Below are 21,186 nucleotides of genomic sequence, written 5' to 3'. Positions count from 1 at the left end.
TGGACGGAGGTATAGAGAGAGGTCAGGTGGTATTTGAACCTACAACCCCCAGATTGAAAGACCAACTCCCTAACCATTAAGCCATGGCCATTTCTGTTTTGACTTGTAGCATCATGAACAGTGCACCCAATGCATGAGCTTTACTCAGATTATAATATAAACAGCGAGTTTACCAATGGGACTACAGTTAAATTTAAAACGATCAAGACTGAATTTAAAAGATCAAAATATTTTATTGGCAGCAGTGAAATGTAACATGTCATTTTTAACACAAGAAAACCACATCTGTGGAAGAACTAATGTTTCACCCCAGCATGGACCTGCAAGAGCAAGAGTGAACCTGATGATGCATTGGGCAAAACGCATTGTTCGCTCCCAAAAAATGAAACAAGAAAAAAAGAACAGTAAGCAGTGTGCAGTCTTTTTTGAACTTTCACCTGTGACATTTAGTCACTTGAAACACACTTGTGACGCTTGTAACTTCGAGAGCAGGAAAACCTCTTTTCGCATCTGGAGCAGGCGTACGGCTGGACACCAGTATGGACCTGCATGTGAGCTTTAGCATGAATCTGTTGGTTAAAGCGTTTCCCACAAACATCACAGGAGTAAGGCTTTTCTCCAGTGTGAATACGCTTGTGCCTCTTTAAATTTGCGGACACTCTGAATTGCATTTCACAACTGTCACACTTGAACGGTTTCTCCCCTGTGTGAATGCGCTCGTGACCTGCAATTGCAGTTGCAAAACGAAAGGTCTTGCTGCAATAGCGGCACTTGTATGGCTTCTCTCCAGTATGCACTCTTTGATGTGATAGGAGTTCACCTCTTGTACGGAACATTTTGCCACACGATTCGCATGGAATTGTTGCTGAACGGAGCTGCTTCTGCGGATCACTGGAACTGTTGGGAGTTCTTTTACGGGCCACATAATCCCCGTTATGTCTTTGCATATGATTTTTCATGGCAGACTTCGAACTAAACGTTCTCCCACAGACCTCACACATGAAAGGTCTTTCACCCTTGTGCCTCAACATGTGAATCATTAAATGGTTTTTCTGAATGAAAGCTTTTGGGCAAACAGTGCAAACGAAGGGCTTCACACCCGAGTGAATCTGTTGGTGCCTCCTAAGGCTGTTGTCGAAGCCAAAGCTCATGTCACACACGTCACACTTGAACAGCCTTTCTCCCGTGTGGATCACACTGTGCATCTTTAGTTGCGCTGCTCTATGGAAGGTCTTGTGACATTGGTCACACTTGTAAGCTCTCTCCGCAGTATGAACACTCATGTGCCTGGCCAGCTCTCCAGACTGTTTGAAGGCTTTTCCACAGACCTTACACGAATAGGGTCGCTCTCCTGTGTGGATGCGTTGATGGATTTTTTGACTGTTTTTTGTGGTGAAACCCTTACCGCACAATGAGCACGAGAAGGGCTTGACTTCGGCATGCACTAACTTGTGGTCTCGCAGGTTATTTTCCTTGGCAAATATTCTACCGCACTGGTCACACTTGTACTCTTGAACCTCTGGAGGCTTTTGAGCATCGCGATCGTGTAGGAGTTTGTGAGTGTTGAGAGATTTTAGTTGCCTGTACCTCTTTCCACATTGGTCACAGCTGTGTGGTTTTCCAGCTTTCAGTTTTTTGGTGGCTTTTTGTTTGTTGCCCTTTTGATTTAGATGCTCATCAGGATTGTCTTGCACACTTTGAGGGAAGAGGTCTGGTGGTGTAAGACTGAGGTCCACGATAAGAGGTTTCCTTTTGGACAACTGGTGAAAAGATGAGTCTTGGACATCTGTGCTGTCAGATATAACTATGCCCATAGATGCAACGATATCCTCTTGATTCTCTGTTGAACATAAATTAACATTGAAAGCAAAATTAAAGGTAGTGTTTTATTTTAGTCATGTGCTCAAAATGTATGCTGTCAACTGTATGCAGTTTATTCACAAATTGGACCATTCAATAATCGCCAATTGTCAAATTCCATAATCGATGTGGGATATTTTTTCAAGTTTCAGTTACTTTCATGGGCATTTCCAGAGCAAATGAACTTGACGAAAACACTTCAAAACTGAAACTAAAAATGGTTCAAAACTGCAGGACTAAAAATGTTGTTCAGTCTAATCCAATTTCTTGTATTGCCCCCATGATTGCTGAAAAATGTGCCCTGCTTTCAGTAGAAATGTAATGCATTGCAATGCATCATAGAATCAGACTGGATCGATTGGAATCGAAATGTTAGCTCCAGAATCATAATCGAGTTCAAACATTACTAATATTTACTGATCTAACATGCACACAATTTTTCAGCCAAAGATGTCTACATGAAGATCCACCATTTGATGCATGGAAAGGTGTACATTTCACTATATACATCATCAAAAAGGCAAACTTTTCAATCTTAGTTAATCTTGAATAGTATGGGCTTACCATCTCCCCTCAATGCTTCACCCAATTCTCCACTCATTATTTTGTCTGATTCATCCTGGATGTCCTGACGAATGCAGACTGTACTGGAACTGAGCATTCCTGGTGTTTTCTAGATTGAAAAAGAACAAAACAGATTAAATCTTTCAACATTGAATGTTGTAAAAAAAAGTTGTCACTAAGTATTTGGCTCCTGTTTCTCGAAAGCATCGTTGCTAACCACTTAGCATCTTAACTAGGTTTCCAATGGGAAATTGTATTCCAACCAAGTTGTCGAGAAACGCACCCTTGATTCAGAGACTCAGATGTTCAATACACACTGATTACAGGTCTTGCGAAACAACTATGGCTTCTTTTCCCGCGTTTCCATCTAGCAGAGTTCCATAACGCAGTGTTTCCCAACCACTGTGCCGCGGCACACTAGTGTGCCGTGACAGATCGCCAGGTGTGCCGTGGAAAAGTGTAGGGGATTTTTTTTTTTTTTAATTCATCGTTATTATCAGCAAATATTGCTTATGTCATTTTCCAGTAGCCTGTCTGCTGTTGACTGGCGTCCTAAGCATGAAATAATTCCTCATCACTAGGTGGCAGCAGGTAGCGAATTGCATTGATGTATCTTCAGTAGCCCAAACAAAAAGCGTCCATCAGCTGCTAGTCAAAACAATCCTCCTGACGTGACTGATAGTTAATTTTGCTAGCGCTGTTTCTTCATTAATTAGGTCAGAAAACCAAAATCCTACCCTGAAACAGATTTGTGTTTTGCCTACAACCTTACTGAAAAGTTAAACGAGTGAGGTGGTGGCATGATTGAGCACACAACGTAGTTTGTTGGTCCACGTGCTTTCTAGTCGAGTGTGAGGATGCCGAGACCCTTCAAGCCAGACTATCCAACTGCCGGTAAGCATAATTAGCCCGGTTTTATGGAAAGGGGAAAGCGATTACCTCCTGTTACCTCGCGGGGAAACTTGCACCTTTGTCACAAACACCCCAGGCACAAGTTCCAATCAGTTTTTAATAATAATATGACCGTAATATCTTGCATTTGAAAACCTGAGATTTCCGCTTTGAGTTAATGGAGCGCTGTCAAACTGTCCGACTTCTTCTGACCGACCTCCTCCTTTTGCAGCGCTGTGATTGTGGTCAAGAGCATCTTAGCCTTAAGGGGGGTTTAGAGTCGCGCGTTCGCGGGGGTTCTGCACAGAGAATGAGCCACAGCGCCCCCCTGTGCAGCGACAAAACGACCCCTGGCTGCAGTACACGCATGTTTCTCCCAGGCTGAAATGTCCGTGAGCTGAGCTATGCTTGAAGACGGTGATTGGTCAATGCGCTTACGGCAGTCCGGGGGGAACTCAGCCCTGATAGGTCAGTTGTGTTCTATTCTTCTACCCTACCGCGGAGGTTTGAAGGAAAACGAAAAACACGATGCAGATGACTTGGCAGGAAATCATTGGAGTTTACTTGACAGGGAGAAGAGAAACTGTTTTTTATTTCAGTAGTACAACTTCCAAAAAATCAATTAGAAATATCCATAAAAGGCCATCATGGAAATGATATGTTTGTAGTGTGGTATTAGCAAAGAAGCCTCTTTGTTCTTTTGTAGTGTGGCAGCTAGCTCATTAAAAAAGGGTTCGCTAATGTCCTGTAGAGTTTGAATGGGTTTGGCTGACAGTTGCTAAGCTAGCTGTTAATTAGATAGGCTATCTATTGTATTTAAAAATGGCTTTTGTTTCATTTAACCACCTCAACTGTAAAACATGAATAAAGAGAGACTCTTGTATGCTATCATCCATGTCTAATTACGCCACAACTTTTTAAATTAATAGCAAGAAGCCTCTTTGTTGATACAGTATATAGTACAAGTAGTGTGGCTAGCTAGCTTCTAAAACAGGGTTCGCTAATGTCCTGTAGAGTTTGAATGGGTTTGGCTGACAGTTGCTAAGCTAGCTGTTAATATGGCCATTAGATGTATTGTATTTAAAACGGCTTTTGTTTGGCATTTTAACCACCTGAACTGTAAAACATGAATAAAGAGAGAATCTTGTATGCTATCATTCATGTCTAATTACGCCACAACTTTTTAAATTAATAGCAAGAAGCCTCTTTGTTAGTGGTAGAATTACGTTTCAGGTGGCTAGTCAACTAGCTTTGAGTTTGTAATGACTGATTTAGCTGGCTAGCTACTACTAGGCCCCAGGTGTGAATAGCCATTCATGCTGTCTATTGTCTTTTAAAATGGCGTTTGTCTTGCATTTAATCTCATGTAGTACTTGACCAAAAATAAACTGATGTTGTACCATCTAATTATGCCCCAACTTTTAGAAGTAGGCTACTAGTGGAATATTACGTTTTACATAGCCAGCTGATTAGCTTTGTGATTCATTCTAGGGACTGGGCTCAACTGAATGAGTTAGTTCGCCCCCTGTTGTCACGGAGGTGAATTGACGTCATTAAAATCTCCTCCTCCCTCCCCCCTTGCCCCACTCTTGAATTTTCGGCGGGAAAAAAAACACCACGCCCTTTCGCACGCATTCGCATGTAGGTCGACTATGAGGCAATACCCCCCGCTGACAGTACGTCTATGCTTTACCCCGCAATCGGCACCGCGTGACTATGCATCAGCCTTTAGCCAAAGGTGAAAGACGCATAGGTTTCACATTAAGATTAAGTGAGTAAAATTACAGAGATTGATATTTGTACGCATCTTCAGTGAAATATTTCCCAAATGTTGCTACTGTCAGAATAAGCATTATTTTCTGTATTCCTGCTAATAGAATGCTTTTGGACAGAATAACAATTTGTAAATTGTAGGCCTACTTTGAAGTTTAAAGCTTCTTTAAGAAGTGAACATTAAGTGCACTTTTTGAAAGAGGAAATATAAAATATGACAAAAAAAATACAGTTTGTGTTTGTTTGATTGCTATTCAAGACACTTTGTAGCCGCCTATATTAACAATAGGCCTATAGTCATTCTTATCAGAGAATAATTTGTTTTCATTATTTCATCATTTTTGATTGGTGGTGTGCCGCGAGATTTTTTCAAGGGAAAAAGTGTGCCTTGGCACAAAAAAGGTTGGGAAACACTGCCATAACGTATGTGGGTGGTTGACGTTAAAGGGCGTAACACAACAACAACAAAAAAGTTTTTCCAATTCCTGAAAAAAATGATGGAAAAAAGTGGAAAAAAATGGTCAGTGGTTAGTGGTCAGTGGAATTTCGCCTTATTTATGCCATTTTTGGGAAAACGTGTCCTGCATCAACACATTGCATAGGTAAGTCACACCACAGGAAAAGCATTATGGCCATTTTAATCCTTTTGTATACATGACTGACATCTGAGCTCATGCTAACTTGATAATGATATTGTGTTTAATCTTAATATGTGTTTTCATTTATAACAAAAAACTTTTTTTCCTTCTATAAGAGCAGTCACACCACAGGACACCATAAAATGAACCTAAGCATTGCATGACAGAAACATTGCAATATGAAGACATATTAAGAGGTTAATAGTCACCTTGAACTTCCACAGCACTCTCCAATAACAGAGGTACTGACTGGTTAGGAGCCAGTCTTTAAGACCCTTGTAGTTGGCCCTTCAGCTGCCCATTCACAAACATTGACATACATGTCAGCCCACAGGACGCAATTTGTGTTACGAAATAGAACTTGTAGGTAATATTACTGTCTTGAGTTTTTTTCACATTCACACATCTTAATATAAAGTTAATATTTATGCAATCATGCCAAATGCTTCATACATTATTCAAAATGTTGTTGGTTATATATATATATATATATATATATATATATAGGCGTCACGTCAACCACCCATGTACAGCTTAGGTGAGCAGTCGCAGAGTGGGCGCGTGAACACAATATACTTTCACGCCATGGTGAATAACACAGGCAAAGGAGTCCTCATCAAACGATAACAGTTACTCATTACCCAATAGTCTTGAGAATTGTAGGCAATTGGATATTCAGGTTAGACTGTAGATTTTAGCCGTGGTAACTGTATATAAATTCCCTCTGTTGAATATAGCCAATTAAAGCGCATTCGCAAACCCGGAAGCAAATAATTGGATAGCGAGACATCCCGTTGTCCAAAACTGCTTTCGGTGAGATGTTTACCATACTTTCACAGCGTGCTCACTTCTAATGCGCTGTGAAATCTAATTAAAGTCCTCTTGTCTGCATATTCAGTTGCATATTTATGATCGCCCGTTTCCCTTCTGTTGCTGCGCATCCAATAATACTTCCAATGCCTCGTCGTTTTCATGCTCTGTTGCCATATTAAAAAGACGGACGTGATTTGTAGAGGCTGACGAAGGACGCAATCTGTAATACATGGCCAGAAAAAAATTACCTGAAGTTTATGAACACAGAACAAGCAACCTGTCCTACGCTATTGAGACCTCGCGTATGTAAAGATGAGCAATGAAAAGGAATGAATCTAATGCTAGCTGACAGATGAGTGTGCACTGTGAAAACTTTTGCATGGTGCGTGTTCATAGCCTATGTATTTCTCCCATATAAGCGACTTCTCACGAGGAGGCGTGGAGCTTCCCACTTGGAAATAGCGACATTTTTAGATGTGTCCCACGCAGAGGCTTTGGCCCGTCCGGCCGCCCGTGACGCTTTTTGTCAGCCATCTTTGTCCCATAGAACCAGAGAGGGTGAACCAGCTGTGCTAATACAGCCGTGATGCGTTTCCCAATCATTGGAAACCGCTTCGAAATGATAAACAACTAAAATATGATTTTAGTGTTTTTAGAAAGTTACCGTTGTTTTTATAAGTGCATACAGTGACACTAATAAGCGTTTATTACTGCCGTTTTGCGTTTATCACCGCTGCATACTGACGATGGACCCCTCGCTTCACAAATAGTGCCGTCTAGGAACAAAGACCGGTTTATTTTCGTTCCGCCTGGAAGCGGTCCGGAGCAACGGGCCAAAACATCAAGGGGTCGACGGAGACATTTGTGGACAAATGGTTGTCTGTTTAATATTTACTATGATGTTCTGCAATGTTTCGTTTTAAATCTCATGTGGGCAAATTGTTTTGGAAATAAGGTCTTATGTCTCACTGATGTATGACAGTCTGTGCTGTGTTTATTTTGTCTTGTTAGCCTCCATGTTTGAATGTAAGAATGGTGCTGACCACCTTCTGGCCTGTGTTGTCAATCTCCTGTCTGACTCTAGTCTAGCCCTTGATCTCACACGGTTTAAGCATTTTGATGCTTTGTTATATTTTTATTTTATTTTTGTACATATTCTCTTCCTTAAAATAACAAACAGAACAAAAAATGACATTGTAATTTCAACATCGAACATCTTTTGGCTAGATAGCCAGCCACCGAGCTTTAAAAAACAAAAAACAAATTCCTGCTTGGAATTTTTGCTCTCTCTGCTCTTGGCCTGATCCACTGCACCTTTTAAAGCAAGTGTTCAATCCAATCCTTAATCCCTAAAATCACAATCAAATACTGTATTATGCTCCTCTGTACACGTTTCCCCTAACAAAAAGTTAAAGAAGGCCTATTTCTATGTGTGTGTGTGTGTGTGTGTGTGGTTGTTTGTTAACCAGTCGATAAATGCTGTCAGTTCAAAAAACACTTCCTTGACAACTCCTTGGCCAGACTGGAGTTACTTTAAAGAACATGATAATTGCTTGACCAATTTCCTATCTAGTCTACTGTAAAAACTGCCGACAGATAAGCCATGTTGATTGCGGGGGGGAAGGATGTTGTATGCCGGTAAATCCTAACAGAGGACATGTCGTAGTGGAACTAGGCTCTGCACGCCCAGAACCACGTCTCTGGTGATTCTAAAATCGCCCCTGTTTGAACTGAAGATGGGTGTGCATGGGTGGAGTAAATGCAAAATAAAAACTTAAACCACGCCTCAGTAGCACGCAAACCCCGTAGAACCTGGGGTAACACGTCAGGTGGGAGAATCTCCTCTGACACCACTCAATTACTACTTCACAAAAACTCATTTCAACTTTTAAGTCATCTCTGAAATGACTCAGGAAACAAAATTTGAAAACAAAAGTTCAAATGTTGTTCATGAAACTGCAGACTAGGTTCAGATAAGATATTGGTCATTTTAGAATATAGCTATTTTTATATTCAATGTAAATATTTCGCACAATTCGTAATTATATCGCACAATTCATACTCTCATAACTGTTGTTTTCCATGTTGTTTGTGTAATTTGTAGAAGGAAAAAAACATCAAAACTATTTCTTTGTGACTTAAAGGGTAACTTCAGCCAATTTCAACATGCGGTTGTAATGCTCACATTACCCTGGACTTGTCAGTACCTGAGGTTTTTTTTTTTCTTCAGCCTTTTCCAAGATCCTGGTCATTGTAATGGGGGCAGGTGTATGTTTACATTTCAAAAAATAATCTTGATTTATTCCCAATAACATCTAAAAGTTTATGCAACATCAGTAGACTAACAAACAGTGATACCTTTTGGGATAATATTTGGAGTAGGCCCATCTTTAGAAAATATTGAAGGCAAACAAAATCTGCCCCCATTAGAATAGCTCAGATCTCGGAAAGGGCTGACTCGAAGAATGCACCATCACCGGGTACTGACAAGTCAAGGGAAGCATGAGCAATACAACAGCGTATTGAAATTGGCAAGGAGTTATCCTTTAAATTGACTGACCAAGAATGAATGTGAAGTGTCCTAGCTTCTTCATTAAAACTATTTTTTTTAATTAAAATCTGTGTCGGTATGGCCCAAATGCGTCTGATTTCATATGAAAAAAAGTTAGTGTACAGCCGTGGCCCTGACCGACACAGATTTTAATTCAACGTAGTGTGCCTTGGTGGCAAGGTAGAACCGCAGAACTGCATTTGTATGAATCTAACACTAATACTAAGGGAGAAACAGTCTATGAAAGTCATATGTATTAAGTTCATTATGTCTAACTGTTCAACTTAAACACTTGGGGATTTCTTTTGCCGTAAGACATTAAAAGTTTTTATCTTTTACCTGACATGTTTCGACGGTGTTACATCCATCTTTATCAGAGGGTCACTGTGATGTTGATGAGTGACGTGCTTTAAAAACAGCACGTCACAGGGAGGACATTCAACATAAGAAAAAATGAGCATAAAAAAAGAGTGTGAAAGGGAAACGGAACAAAAACATACAAGAGCAATAAGGGAGAGAGCCACACAGGAGAACCTCAAATCAGCAATAACTGACCACTGTAGGAGGGAAAATCACATCATGGACTGGGACAAGGCAAAAGTCATACAGCAAGAGAACAACAGATACTACCGCTGGATTAAGGAGTCTATGGAGATCAGAAAGCGTAGCCCAAGTACCATGAACAGGGATGAGGGGGCATACATCCTCTCCCACACCTGGACCAAGAGGACAACTCTAACAGCAGGAGGTGTGACCAACCTGTCATTATTGGCAGGGAGGTCACACCTCCACAACAACATCAGCTGTTTTTAAAGCACGTCACTCATCCACATCACAGTGACCCTCTGATGAAGACGGAAGTAACACCGTCGAAACATGTCAGATAAAAAATAAAAACTTTTACATGTCTTAAGGCAAAAGAAACCCCCAAGTGTTTAAGTCGATGACAGTCTTGGACTCGGATGATTGTTGCATTCCATAATGTTTGTGTAATTCATTGAACTAGAAAGGAGCTTTAAAACACCATCAAATGCAACACTGTGTGCCTTAGATTGACTGGCATAATCGAGGATGAATGTACAGCATCCTATCCTGTTTCGCAGTTTGTTTCTCTCTTTTTTTATTATTTTATAAGTTTTACCTTTATTTAACCAGGGAACAAAATCACATTGAGAATAGAATTCTCTTTTTCAAGTGAGCCCTGGCCAAGGCAGCAGCACACATTACATTGTTACAGACAGGACACAGTCAAAACAGAAAACAGAGAACTATTAATATTGGTGCTGGCAGTTCTGGGGTTCTACCTTGCCACTAAAAAGGCAAAGAGAGTTAAATCGAAATCCGTGCCGGTCGGACAGAGCCCAATGCATTTGATTTCACGTGGAATGTTTTCACATTTTTTTCAAGTGTGTGGACTTTGCTTGGTTTGATGAAGAGCAACAGTGAAAAAAAGGTACACAATGAAGATCCATATTAATGACCTTACCGCTGTCTCACTGGTTGACATTTCTTCTGACCTCAGCAAAGATGAAGGACCAGGAGCACCTGAAAAAGTTAACATTGATACACGATTAGCTTCTATACAATGGTATTGATAAGGATTTTGTTGGTTTGTCCACTAATGAAGGCATGATCCACCTATAATCCTAATTGCAGCTTCAGTTACATCCATAGAATTACTATAGCTTTAATGTCAGGAGACTCTCTAGTCCACTACTGAAAAGTAAAACAAAGATACATTTTTTAGATTCTTCAGAATGACAAAATTGATGGCCTTGTTAACAAGCTTTCAAGGTCATAATCACCCATTATGCTTATGACATGGATTTGTCAGAAATGACTTTCTGCACAAGTAATTATTCAGAATTGATGTATGATGTGTGCATTGGCAGTCAAAAATAAGACACTGTTTTTTTTCATAGGCGATGGTAGCTATTTTTGGCGGCCATATTATGCAAATCATGACACAATGGTGGACAAGCACCTCAATGATTTTTCATGCTAGGGAGGGACCAACAAACTCAGTTCAACTGAGAATTTCCCCCAACTCCAAATTTCCAGCAGGTCACTACAGGCCAGGCCCAGGACTAATGGTTTGTGAGACATGGTGCTCTCCTTGGATTTACATCTGTCCCCTCCATGTCTACATTTGAATCTAGGAGAATGTGGTGTGATGATGTGTCTTGCCACCCATTGCTATGTTATGAAGAGGAATTCATCATTCAGGAAAAAAAAAAGTTTTCCTAGGCCACTTTGCTTTTATTTTTTCTGACACTGTAGGCAGGGTGGTGTGGTGTGTGTGTTATGGGGTGGGGTGCACTTTAGTTTGGTTTGCTAAAACTTTGGACCAGTAGTGTATGGACCAGGGATTTTTCGTTTGCCAGCCACTATGGCTAGTGGTTTTCCCCAAGTAGCTAGCCATCCAGCTATTCTACTAGCCACATTTTTTTAATCATGACGCTGTACATTTAACCTCAGAAGATGAGGTGCTTATGTAACAGAGTTGGAAATGTAGTTGGTGAATTTCACTATAAATATTTGGTTCTCCTTATCATACCAGTTGCAGCCACCTGGTGGTGTATTCTTGCAGCTGCAGTAGGTCAGGTCTTTGCACACAAACTATGCTTCCTCCAGTCAGAAAGAGTTTACTTCGCTGGAGGTAAGTTCAGTGGTATAATGCTCCGTGTGTTTATCCATAAATGCAATATTATACGTGTGCATACTAAGGTTTGCAATTAAAAATGTTGTTGAGAGTAGTACTGCTACATGATTATGAGATCGCAAATGATTTTGCATTAATATTGAAATGGTATTTTGGAGTGATAATTTCTGACCACGCTATGAACCAGCTAGTCAGTTCGCTGCTAGTCTGAACCACGCATTCTTTGTTATCCGTGGGCAGTAAGCTAACTGTATCTTTATCCTTTTGTGTACAGATATGAATGTACAACAGCAGCTGCATGATGTTGTTTGCACTTAAATGCTGGTAAAACTTTGCTGTGCCTGGTAACGATTTCAGTGTCACTAGGGTCATTCCATGTCAATTCACACGCCTTCCCCACATGACCCTCTCCGATTTAGCCGATATCTCACATACAGGTACCTTTTGATGTCAATTAAAAGAATACCAAGTATTAGCACCCTACGTCCAACGGTTGCGTAGATGAAGCCCTCCAAAGTTGGGGTGCCATGCCCACTTTTCAAGCCTGTGAATTGCATACAAAATTTACGAGCAGATTTTGACACCTCTGGTTTTAGTTTGAAGGAAGATACAGGCCTAAAAATCACCATGGAACCACAATATGACCCTGTCTACCAGATAATGTACTTACAAATGGCATGCCTTGATTATTTTTGGCTATATTAAGCCTTAAAAACTGAATTAGTGAAAAGCGTGTTGAAGAGTCTTGCCACTTTGGGGTTCCAGATCTTGGAAACTATGCATGCTTTGGGAGTTATAATCTATTTTCCATCATATTTGGGAACTGTACAGTGTATTCCAAAAAAAGTAGGGCGCTCAGACTTTAAAAGATAAAATAGGAGGGACTCAAAAACAGCTTTGGGACAAAATGATCTTACGGTACCCTCTACTTCAGGCCTCAAATTAACCATGTGGGCACTTGATGACTGGAATGCCCTTTTAACCCCATCTACAGTAGCACTGTATCAAACATTCAAGCTTGGAAAAACGTTGTTTTTCAAAGTTCTTCATATTAATGTTGGCCTTCAAAGTATATGTGTTTTTCTCTATATCGTATCACAGTGTCTGTTTTGTCTGCTGCCATCTATTGGTCTAAAAAAAGTAACAACAGCGTAATGGAAGAAAACAAAAGGGGCTGGAAAATCTTGCCCATAAGTAACCAATAAACCACTGTAATTATTATACAGTATATTGCTATATAGTTATGATTTTAACAAGCATGTTACAAGCATATTTCTAGTTTAAATAATTTCCAGCCTGAGTGTGACTGTGTGACTGATTAATGCTCAGTCATGATGCCAGTCCCAAGATGGCCTCACCCGGCACTACATTTCTACCAGACATGGGGGTGGGGGTGTCCTGGTAGAAATGTAATCATGATTGAGCATTCTGCATAATGCTCGTTAAAATCATAATTAATATATAGCAATATACTGTAGAATTAAAGTGCTTTATTGGTAGCCTAGCGAGCTTAACCCCTAGGGGCGTCTAGATTTCTCGGCTACTTTATTGGTAAATTATGGGCAAGACTTTCCAACCCCTTTTGTTTTCTTACATTACACTGTTATTGCATTTTTTGACCAGCAGATGGCAGCAGACAAACCAGACACTGTGATAAGACATAGACAAAAACATATTCTTTGAGGGCCAAGATTAATATGAAGAACTTTGAAAAACAACTTTTTTCCAAGCTTGAATGTTTGATACAGTGCTACTGTATATGGGGTTAAAAGGGCGTTCCAGTCATCAAGTGCCCACATGGTTAATTTGAGGCCTGAAGTAGAGGGTACCGTAAGGTCATCTTGTCCCAAAGCTGTTTTTGAGTCCCTCCTATTCCATCATTAAAAGGCTGAGTGCCCTACTTTTTTTGGAATACACTGTACAGTTCCCAAATATGATGGAAAATCAATTATAACTCCCAAAGCATACATAGTTTCCAAGATCTGGAACCCCAAAGTGGCAAGACTCTTCAACACGTGTTTCACTAATTCAGTTTTTAAGGCTTAATATAGCCAAAAATAATCAAGGCATGCCATTTGTAAGTACATCATCTGGTAGACAGGGTCATATTGAGGGGCCATGGTGATTTTTAGGCCTGTATCTTCCTTCAAACTAAAACCAGAGGTGTCAAAATCTGCTTGTAAATTTTGTATGCAATTCACAGGCTTGAAAAGTGGGCATGGCACCCCAACTTTGGAGGGCTTCATCTCCGCAACCGTTAGACGTAGGGTGCTAATACTTGGTATTCTTTCAATTGACATCAAAAGGTACCTGTATGTGAGATATCGGCTAAATCGGAGAGGGTCATGTGGGGAAGGCGTGTGAATTGACATGGAATGACCCTAGTGACACTGAAATCGTTACCAGGCACAGCAAAGTTTTACCAGCATTTGGCCAGATAGCTGGTGCCAGTGTCAAGCCCTGGTATGGACGTACATGAATGTGAGAGAAGGCACCTTTAGCGCGTTCAGGCCGACTGAGAACCGTGCTGGAGCCCATTCCCACACCTAATCGCGAACCGGCCGTCGTGTTCACGCCACAGACATTTGCGTTCGCGAACAGGAAAGTTGGTTCGCAATGCAAACCGCAAAATACTATTTTTTTCTCTGCGAACCGTGACAACAGCGTGGCCGTCAGCAGGTTCATCCGGGTAACACAGTCACGTGCGGAAAAAGTTCAGAGCCGGTATGAACACGGGCGGTTCGCAGAAAAGCACTTCAGTGCCAAATGTAACTGGTGCGGGCACCGACAGCTGCTCCGTTCTGGTCAGCCTGAAAGCCCTACCGGTGAGGTTGATGGAGCTCCTGCTGTCTGTTTCAGTTGCTTTGAGTGCAGATCCTTGCCTTTAGACTTTTTACGCTTTCGCTTGCGCGTCGACTTCATCTCTTCAAGATTCCTCTTCATCTTCATCTTCCAATATTCCACCCTGTTTTTAAGGACGCTTATCTCCTGAATCTGTCGCTGGCACTCCTTCTGGGTCACTGCGTAGCACTCTGTGAAAAGTCTGTTGAGCTTGCGTACAGCCTCCCGTCCAAACATTTCCAGTATGGCGGAGATAACAACCTGCAAAGGAATAGAAATCAGTATTACTAAACACTTGAGTCTAATAGACTTTTCAATGTGGTTTTAACCATGTGATTTTCGTGAGTCCTCAACTTGCATTTCCATATTCATTTTCAGAGGGTCTGGTGTTATTCATCCGAAATAGCTCCCTCAAGCGGTCGCCAAGATGGCTGACACAAGTGAGCTAACTTTAACTACAGCAGAAAAACTTTGGCTCACTGGGCCAATCAGACCTAACCAAAATACAGACATGTAGCCATGTGTCTATGCTCCAAACGTCTGTTTGCTGCGTTACATTTATGTTTCTCTACACAGACACAAAGTCACAACAAGGAGCTTAACTTCTATTTCGTGCCTCCTGACTGCCAGAGGTAGCTGGCAAAGCCCATATTACCCTTCCACGCAGCACAGATCAAGATTTTCAAACCAACAGTTAAGTATGTCCACAGCCCCTTTAGAACATCCACACAAATATGTATTTTTTCCACAATTTACAGTTTTACAGTTGTAATAATTATGCCGTTGTACAAAGTTTATACATTTCCAAGTGTGTAATTAGAAAGGAATTAGAAATGGGATTCGGCCTAAGTCCCATTGTACCGGCTTTTTGGCTGCAGTTCCACTGAATTTCAATTGACTGAGTGCAAAATGTACCGGGCCCTATGGAGCTAGACCAGGGGCCTCATTTATCATCAGTTCGTAGAATGTCTTCTAAATTGTGTCTTAGGAGTGAAATTTAGAATGTTCGCAAGTACAGAAAAATCGGGATTTATCAAACGTGCGTTGGCTGCTCCTACGCACACGTCTGCATGATAAATCCCACACCTTCCAAATCACTGTGCATGCGCGCATTCGGGGTAATTAGCATCCCGAAACGCCTCCAAGTAACCATATATGGTATTAAAATATATTCAAATGCCATGTTAATTCGAAGGCGCCTCCCTGTTCGGACACACATGAACACACGCGGACACACGCGCCAGTCGAAGCGCTGGCGGGAAGTGCGGAGATAGAACCATTTCTGTGGCAGAAGTGGAGGTGCTCTCGGCAGGAGGAGGACCGTGTTTCAGAATAAGTAAAAAAAAGGAGACACACATGAACGAAAACACTGTAAAATAGCACACTGTCATACTCCATTGTCATTCAAAGCAAACTGTAGCTTGCACGGTCAATATTATTTGCAATTTCCTGTTTCTTCCACTCGCACGCATGGTCTGAGGTGTGCGTAGATTTAGGCACATTTCTACGTTCAAGTACATGTTCATAAATCCCACACTTTGCTCAGGAATGATCGCACGCACGCTTTACGCACAGATCTGTGCCTAAGAACGCTTGATAAATGAGGCCCCAGGAGTTCCCAATCCCAACATATTCCAACTTGGAGCCCACTTGAGATGTTTGGGGCCCAGCTCTGAACCAATAAACAATACAGATTATTATTTTTAAAGGGTCAACATACACAAATATCATTGAGCTGGACGATACATGAATCCTGGGGATTGTAAATACGACTGCCCCCTCTTGTTAGCCACACAAACTTTCCTGCATAAGATGGGTATAGACCCTGCCCTGCATACTGTTAGGCAGTGTGAACCCTGCATGGTTCAGGGCAACAGGCTACAATCAACCCAGACAGGGCATGCCTCAGGTATATAATTGGAAGCCAATTTAGTCTCCGGGTCTTCAGAATAAACAAGAACTTAAAGCCAATACTTCTACCACTACTACTCATATTACTAGTCCTAATACTAATTAATACTAATAACAATAATAATATTAATAAGGATGGCTTGTCCTGTAGGTAATTCCCCCTTATGGAGTGGTTACCATCCTTCGCATTACAAAAATGGCGTCAGTATTTGTCCTTCATATCATTCAAAAGCACGGTGTGATGCATACTGTGTATTATGGTGCAAATCTTTTATGTCCTCTTTGACAAACTGACCGATTTGTTTTTTTTTTACTTGTTCTTACACACATATTGATTACCATGGTCCCATATGTAATAACACTTGACTTTGATGTGAATTATTTCCAGATTTACATCGTGAAATGTTATTCTTCTTTTTTGTATGCATACAGCTGTGCGCCGTGCACCTTGTAAACTTGTTACGGTGGCACAGTCAACAGAGATGAGAGACATGCAAAAACATGTCTATGAGAAGTACCATTGTGAAAAGGGTTTTCTTCTTCGAACTGACACAAGAAATATCATTCTTGTTAAGCATGTCGTTCCATGACCATGTGTAGCGTCCGACACAATTGTTGTATTCATTGCACGACAACAGCGGCGTTGTAGTCAAGTGCAGATATGAGTTGACCCCAAAAAAATTCTAACAAAAGGTTTCTCAGTGGTTTCCAGTTGTATCAGATGTACTTAAAAACATACTCAAAGTCTACCAAAATCAAACTTCAGGAAAGGCCTCATTTTTAAGATGACTGCCGCCAGGCCCTTAAAAGGACTGCGGCATGAGAATTAACTTGAAATGATAAAAGAATAGTGGTGTTTCAAACATGTTTTGACCATGTAATATTGTAATTAGTACATTTGCTTGATAAGTATGTGATTAGGAGTACAATTTAATATAAAACAAATTAATTAGGACTGTGTGGTACTGTAAAATTGGTCCACCATGTGTACGCTCAAACCCTTGTGTGTGTGTGTGTTCTTATGTTGTTGTTTGTTCCATTTTTTTTATTTTTGTTTGTTTAATGTTTTTTCTTATTTTCCTTTTTTTTGGATTTTTTTTTTAATTTTTTTTAATTTATTTAACATATTTACATTTTGACAGAAACATTTTTATATATATTCTGCAGCTCTTTCCAATTATTTCTTTTTTGTTTAAATGACCTTGAAAAGATGCGCTAGTCATCACATTCTTCCTCCCACTAAGGCTTATTGAAGCTATTTACGCAATTGCCAACTTGACATGGTCCACAAGCAGTAGTCCATATGCCTTACAACTGCACCGTTGGGTTTGTGCAGTTACAGTGGATCATCTTCATGAGACTATTAGGGGCAGCAGGCTTGCTGGTCATAGCTGGCAGGAAGTGGTTGTCCACAAGTTTCCATCCCCAGTTCACTGGATTCAGCTCACCTTCCTTTCCAAGTCAAGTCATGACCTGAAAGTAAGTTCTGAGTGAGTGGAATTTGGTGGAACATTCAGTCGCGGGCAGTCGTTCTGTAGCCTCGCGAGCCATCCTACCTACTTCTGCCAAAGGATTGGCTCCACTACTGTAGTCCGGCCGTGCTTCTCTGTGGAGTGCCTGTAGCAGTAGAATTTTGGTCGCAACGCCCCCCCCAGAAAACAGCCAATAAGCGAATACGCCCCCCACGTGGGGGCGAAAGGGGGAGGATGCTCGTGACAATGACGTACACATCTGCGCCAGAGCCATTGGTCTGCGCTATGTTGTTGTTGAGTAACTGCCAGCGATTGGGTGAGAGGTGTCCAATAATTTGCTTCCTACAATCGCTTCAGAGCAAACAACCTCCAGACCATAAATACGAAATGAAATGGTAGTATTATGGGATGGTCAGGACCAGGCTAGTCGTTCTGGGGTAAGAACAGAATAAGTGGTAACAAGCTTCCTGCTGAAGATGTGGTAACGCAGAGAAGCAAGTGAATCCGTACTCTTACCACCAAACAGCACTGCCATTGCCTTGGACCCATGGTCCTGTATTGTGGTGCTGTCTTGATTTGTCAGAAACAAATTGGCACATGACTTGAGGGTAGAGTCCCCATCGACTAGTTTGTGAAAAGCTGTCTGTTTGCCAACACCAAAAATGCGTGATGTTGAATTACCTGTTACCAGAATGGCAATGACCCAAGTCATAATGTATTACAAAAGGCCATTTGCACTGTCATAGTGGAGCAGTACTATGGATGTGAAGTTGTCAGTAACTATTCCAGCGTTGCACTGGTGGAACGGCATGCAGGGTCTGCAGGAAACACATGGAATCTGTGGCCAAGTCAATTAACTAATTTAAGAGCTTCATGCCCATTTTAGACGCCATCTTGAAAATTACACCTTTGTAATATTCAGATTTTGGTAGACTTTTACTATGCTATTAAGGGCACCCTATAGTACACAAAACAGCTAATAGAAAGCTTTTGTTTCAAATACTGTTTCGGAGTAGGGTGTGTTTTGTCATACACACTCTTATTTTAAGAGCCTGCAGCTGTAATGGTCCTGTAAAAAAATCCTACAAAAACCATCCAATTGTACTTAGAACCACTTATCTATCAAGGTAATATTGTTAATTAGAAAATTACATGGTCAAAACATGTATAAAAACACTTTTCCTGATCATTTCACAGTGATCTTATGTCACACAGTCATCTTACAGTAATTTGAAGGGCCCGGTGGCGGCCATCTTGAAAATGAGGCCTTTCCTTAAGTCTGACTTGAGTAGACTTTTAGTATGTTATTAAGGACACCTAATACTACACAAAACAGCTCAGAAACCTTTTGTTAGAATTTTTTTAGGGTTAGGTGGTGATTTTCCATAACTGCACTCGACTATTGGCACTGTCCGAAATCTGTAAAACCTGTTCTGGCTTCGAAAAAATGAATTGAGGTGAGTGGGACCGTAAAGTCCAGAGTAGCTGCGGGTTCAAAATTCTAGATGAAGACCACAGGAGAGCAGTCTTGCCAAGCTCAGTTATGTATTGCATTTTACTGCATAACAATAACAGCACTGGTTGTGTTGTGTGTCATTCTCATTCACATGCTTTGCTGCCTCAGAACCGCAGTTACATTCGTGACTAGCCGTTAGAACCCCTCTGCCTTTACTCACCATCGGGTCAGTTTCATTTCCTTCTGGCGTGCATACGACGTTGGTGTTACCCTCCTCGGTGGTTGTGGGCCAAGATTCCCCATATCTATAAGATATAATAGCTTTAGCGATCTCTAATTGCGTTACGTTAATTAACTCCTTGATAACAAATACCAGTTGCGACTGGAAAGGATCTAAGGCCGCCATTTCTCGTGGAACTTTGGGAAAATAAAAGACTGACTATGCGGCCGTCCTTCCCCACGCGCCGCTGCCACTGTAGCGGAGTAAACTGTGTGTGTGAAGTAAGCCTGAACACAGAATAATATAAATAATTTAAATAACAAAAAATGTTTAGGAAAAACGGCTATGCTACACACCGACGCGAATGTTGTTGAATGACTTCTTCTTCTTCTTAGATTTTGTTTAGCGTTTGGCAAACAACTTTTTGGAAGCATTACCGCCACCTACCGATTTGGAGTGTGAGTCTGGGCGAAAGCTATCAAGAAAGCTATCTCAGCTAAAAAATAAAAAATAAAGAAAAGAAAATAAAGCGAGACAGAAAGAGAGATAAAGAAAAATAAATGATATCCTTCTAATCAGTCCTGTGGCTTTTAGAAAGAGAAAGGGGTACTTAAAGCACATCTCTGAGTTCTTCTGCAGTAGGCTATATTGTTTTGACATTTAACTGCATACTTTCTGACTCTAGTCCAGGGGTTTGGAAACTTTTTCATTCGAGGGGCCACTTCAAATTCATCAGAGGGCCGTAACAGTCCTCCAAGGGCCGTATTATGAACACAAACCAGGATTTCCCACTGCACTTTAGGCCTTTATTGAAGGCAGCTACCTTTAAAACAGTCCCCAACTTCTCTAGGACCCCTGAATATAACTTAGGCTTATTGTAGGCCTATTGCAAATATAAGACTAATAGGCCTAATATTCCATTACATATTTCATGTGAAGCTGCATAGGCTAACATTGTAATCATATTAGGGGCCGAATAAAACGATCTAAGGGCCGCAAACGGCCCTCGAGACAGAGGTTCAATCCCCACCCCTGCTCTAGTCCTATGATGAGGTGCTGCCTCTCCTGGTCAAACCTGCTACAGTGTTCTACCATGCTCCACGGTTTCAGTAGCACCACACACATAGGCCTACACTACACTTTCCATCAGCATGTGTGTGCTTTAACGATCAAAAGGTTATTATATTATATTATAGGTCAGAGTGGGATTTGAACTTGCAACCTTTTGATATAATATGATAATATATAACCTATACCTATAATAGGCCTAGTGCAGTTCACAACCGTGTTCCTTATTAGGATAGCCTAATATAAGCTTTGGCCCAAGAGGCAAGCCCCCATTTTTGCATTTTCTGCGAGAGTTTAGTTTAGTTTAGTTTATGACTCATTTGTGACTCAAATATCATCACCACAATGGATCACCCACCTGCCAGGAACAGTACCCACTGCACAGTGACGTGGCATTCAAAGTAACATAAAATAGCCACATTGTTTTATTGTTTTTTATACACACGCACGCACGCGCACACGCAAA

General features: G+C 41.0%; 1 protein-coding gene across 2 annotated transcripts; it reads right to left on the bottom strand.

Annotated features, from left to right (window-relative positions):
* Positions 1-214: 214 nt before the first annotated feature.
* On the bottom strand, positions 215-20,082 carry LOC134453486 (zinc finger protein 883-like). Of its 2 annotated transcripts, XM_063204291.1 has the most exons (6): positions 20,009-20,082; positions 19,653-19,737; positions 14,635-14,854; positions 10,577-10,635; positions 2,425-2,533; positions 215-1,840 (listed from the first exon to the last, which is right to left on the bottom strand). In XM_063204291.1, exons 2-6 carry the CDS (start codon positions 19,653-19,655, stop codon positions 447-449), a joined length of 1,785 nt encoding a protein of 594 aa, XP_063060361.1. In that variant the 5' UTR covers positions 19,656-19,737; positions 20,009-20,082; the 3' UTR covers positions 215-446. The 2 variants fall into 2 exon arrangements, with proteins under 2 accessions (XP_063060361.1, XP_063060360.1); XM_063204290.1 differs by having other exon boundaries at positions 19,653-20,024.
* Between the last annotated feature and the right edge of the window lie 1,104 nt (positions 20,083-21,186).

This window comes from Engraulis encrasicolus, chromosome 8, assembly GCF_034702125.1.
Source record: "Engraulis encrasicolus isolate BLACKSEA-1 chromosome 8, IST_EnEncr_1.0, whole genome shotgun sequence".
NCBI lineage: Eukaryota > Metazoa > Chordata > Actinopteri > Clupeiformes > Engraulidae > Engraulis > Engraulis encrasicolus.
The sequence above is the reverse complement of the archived record's forward strand: the minus strand, read 5'-3'. Positions and strand labels throughout refer to the sequence as shown.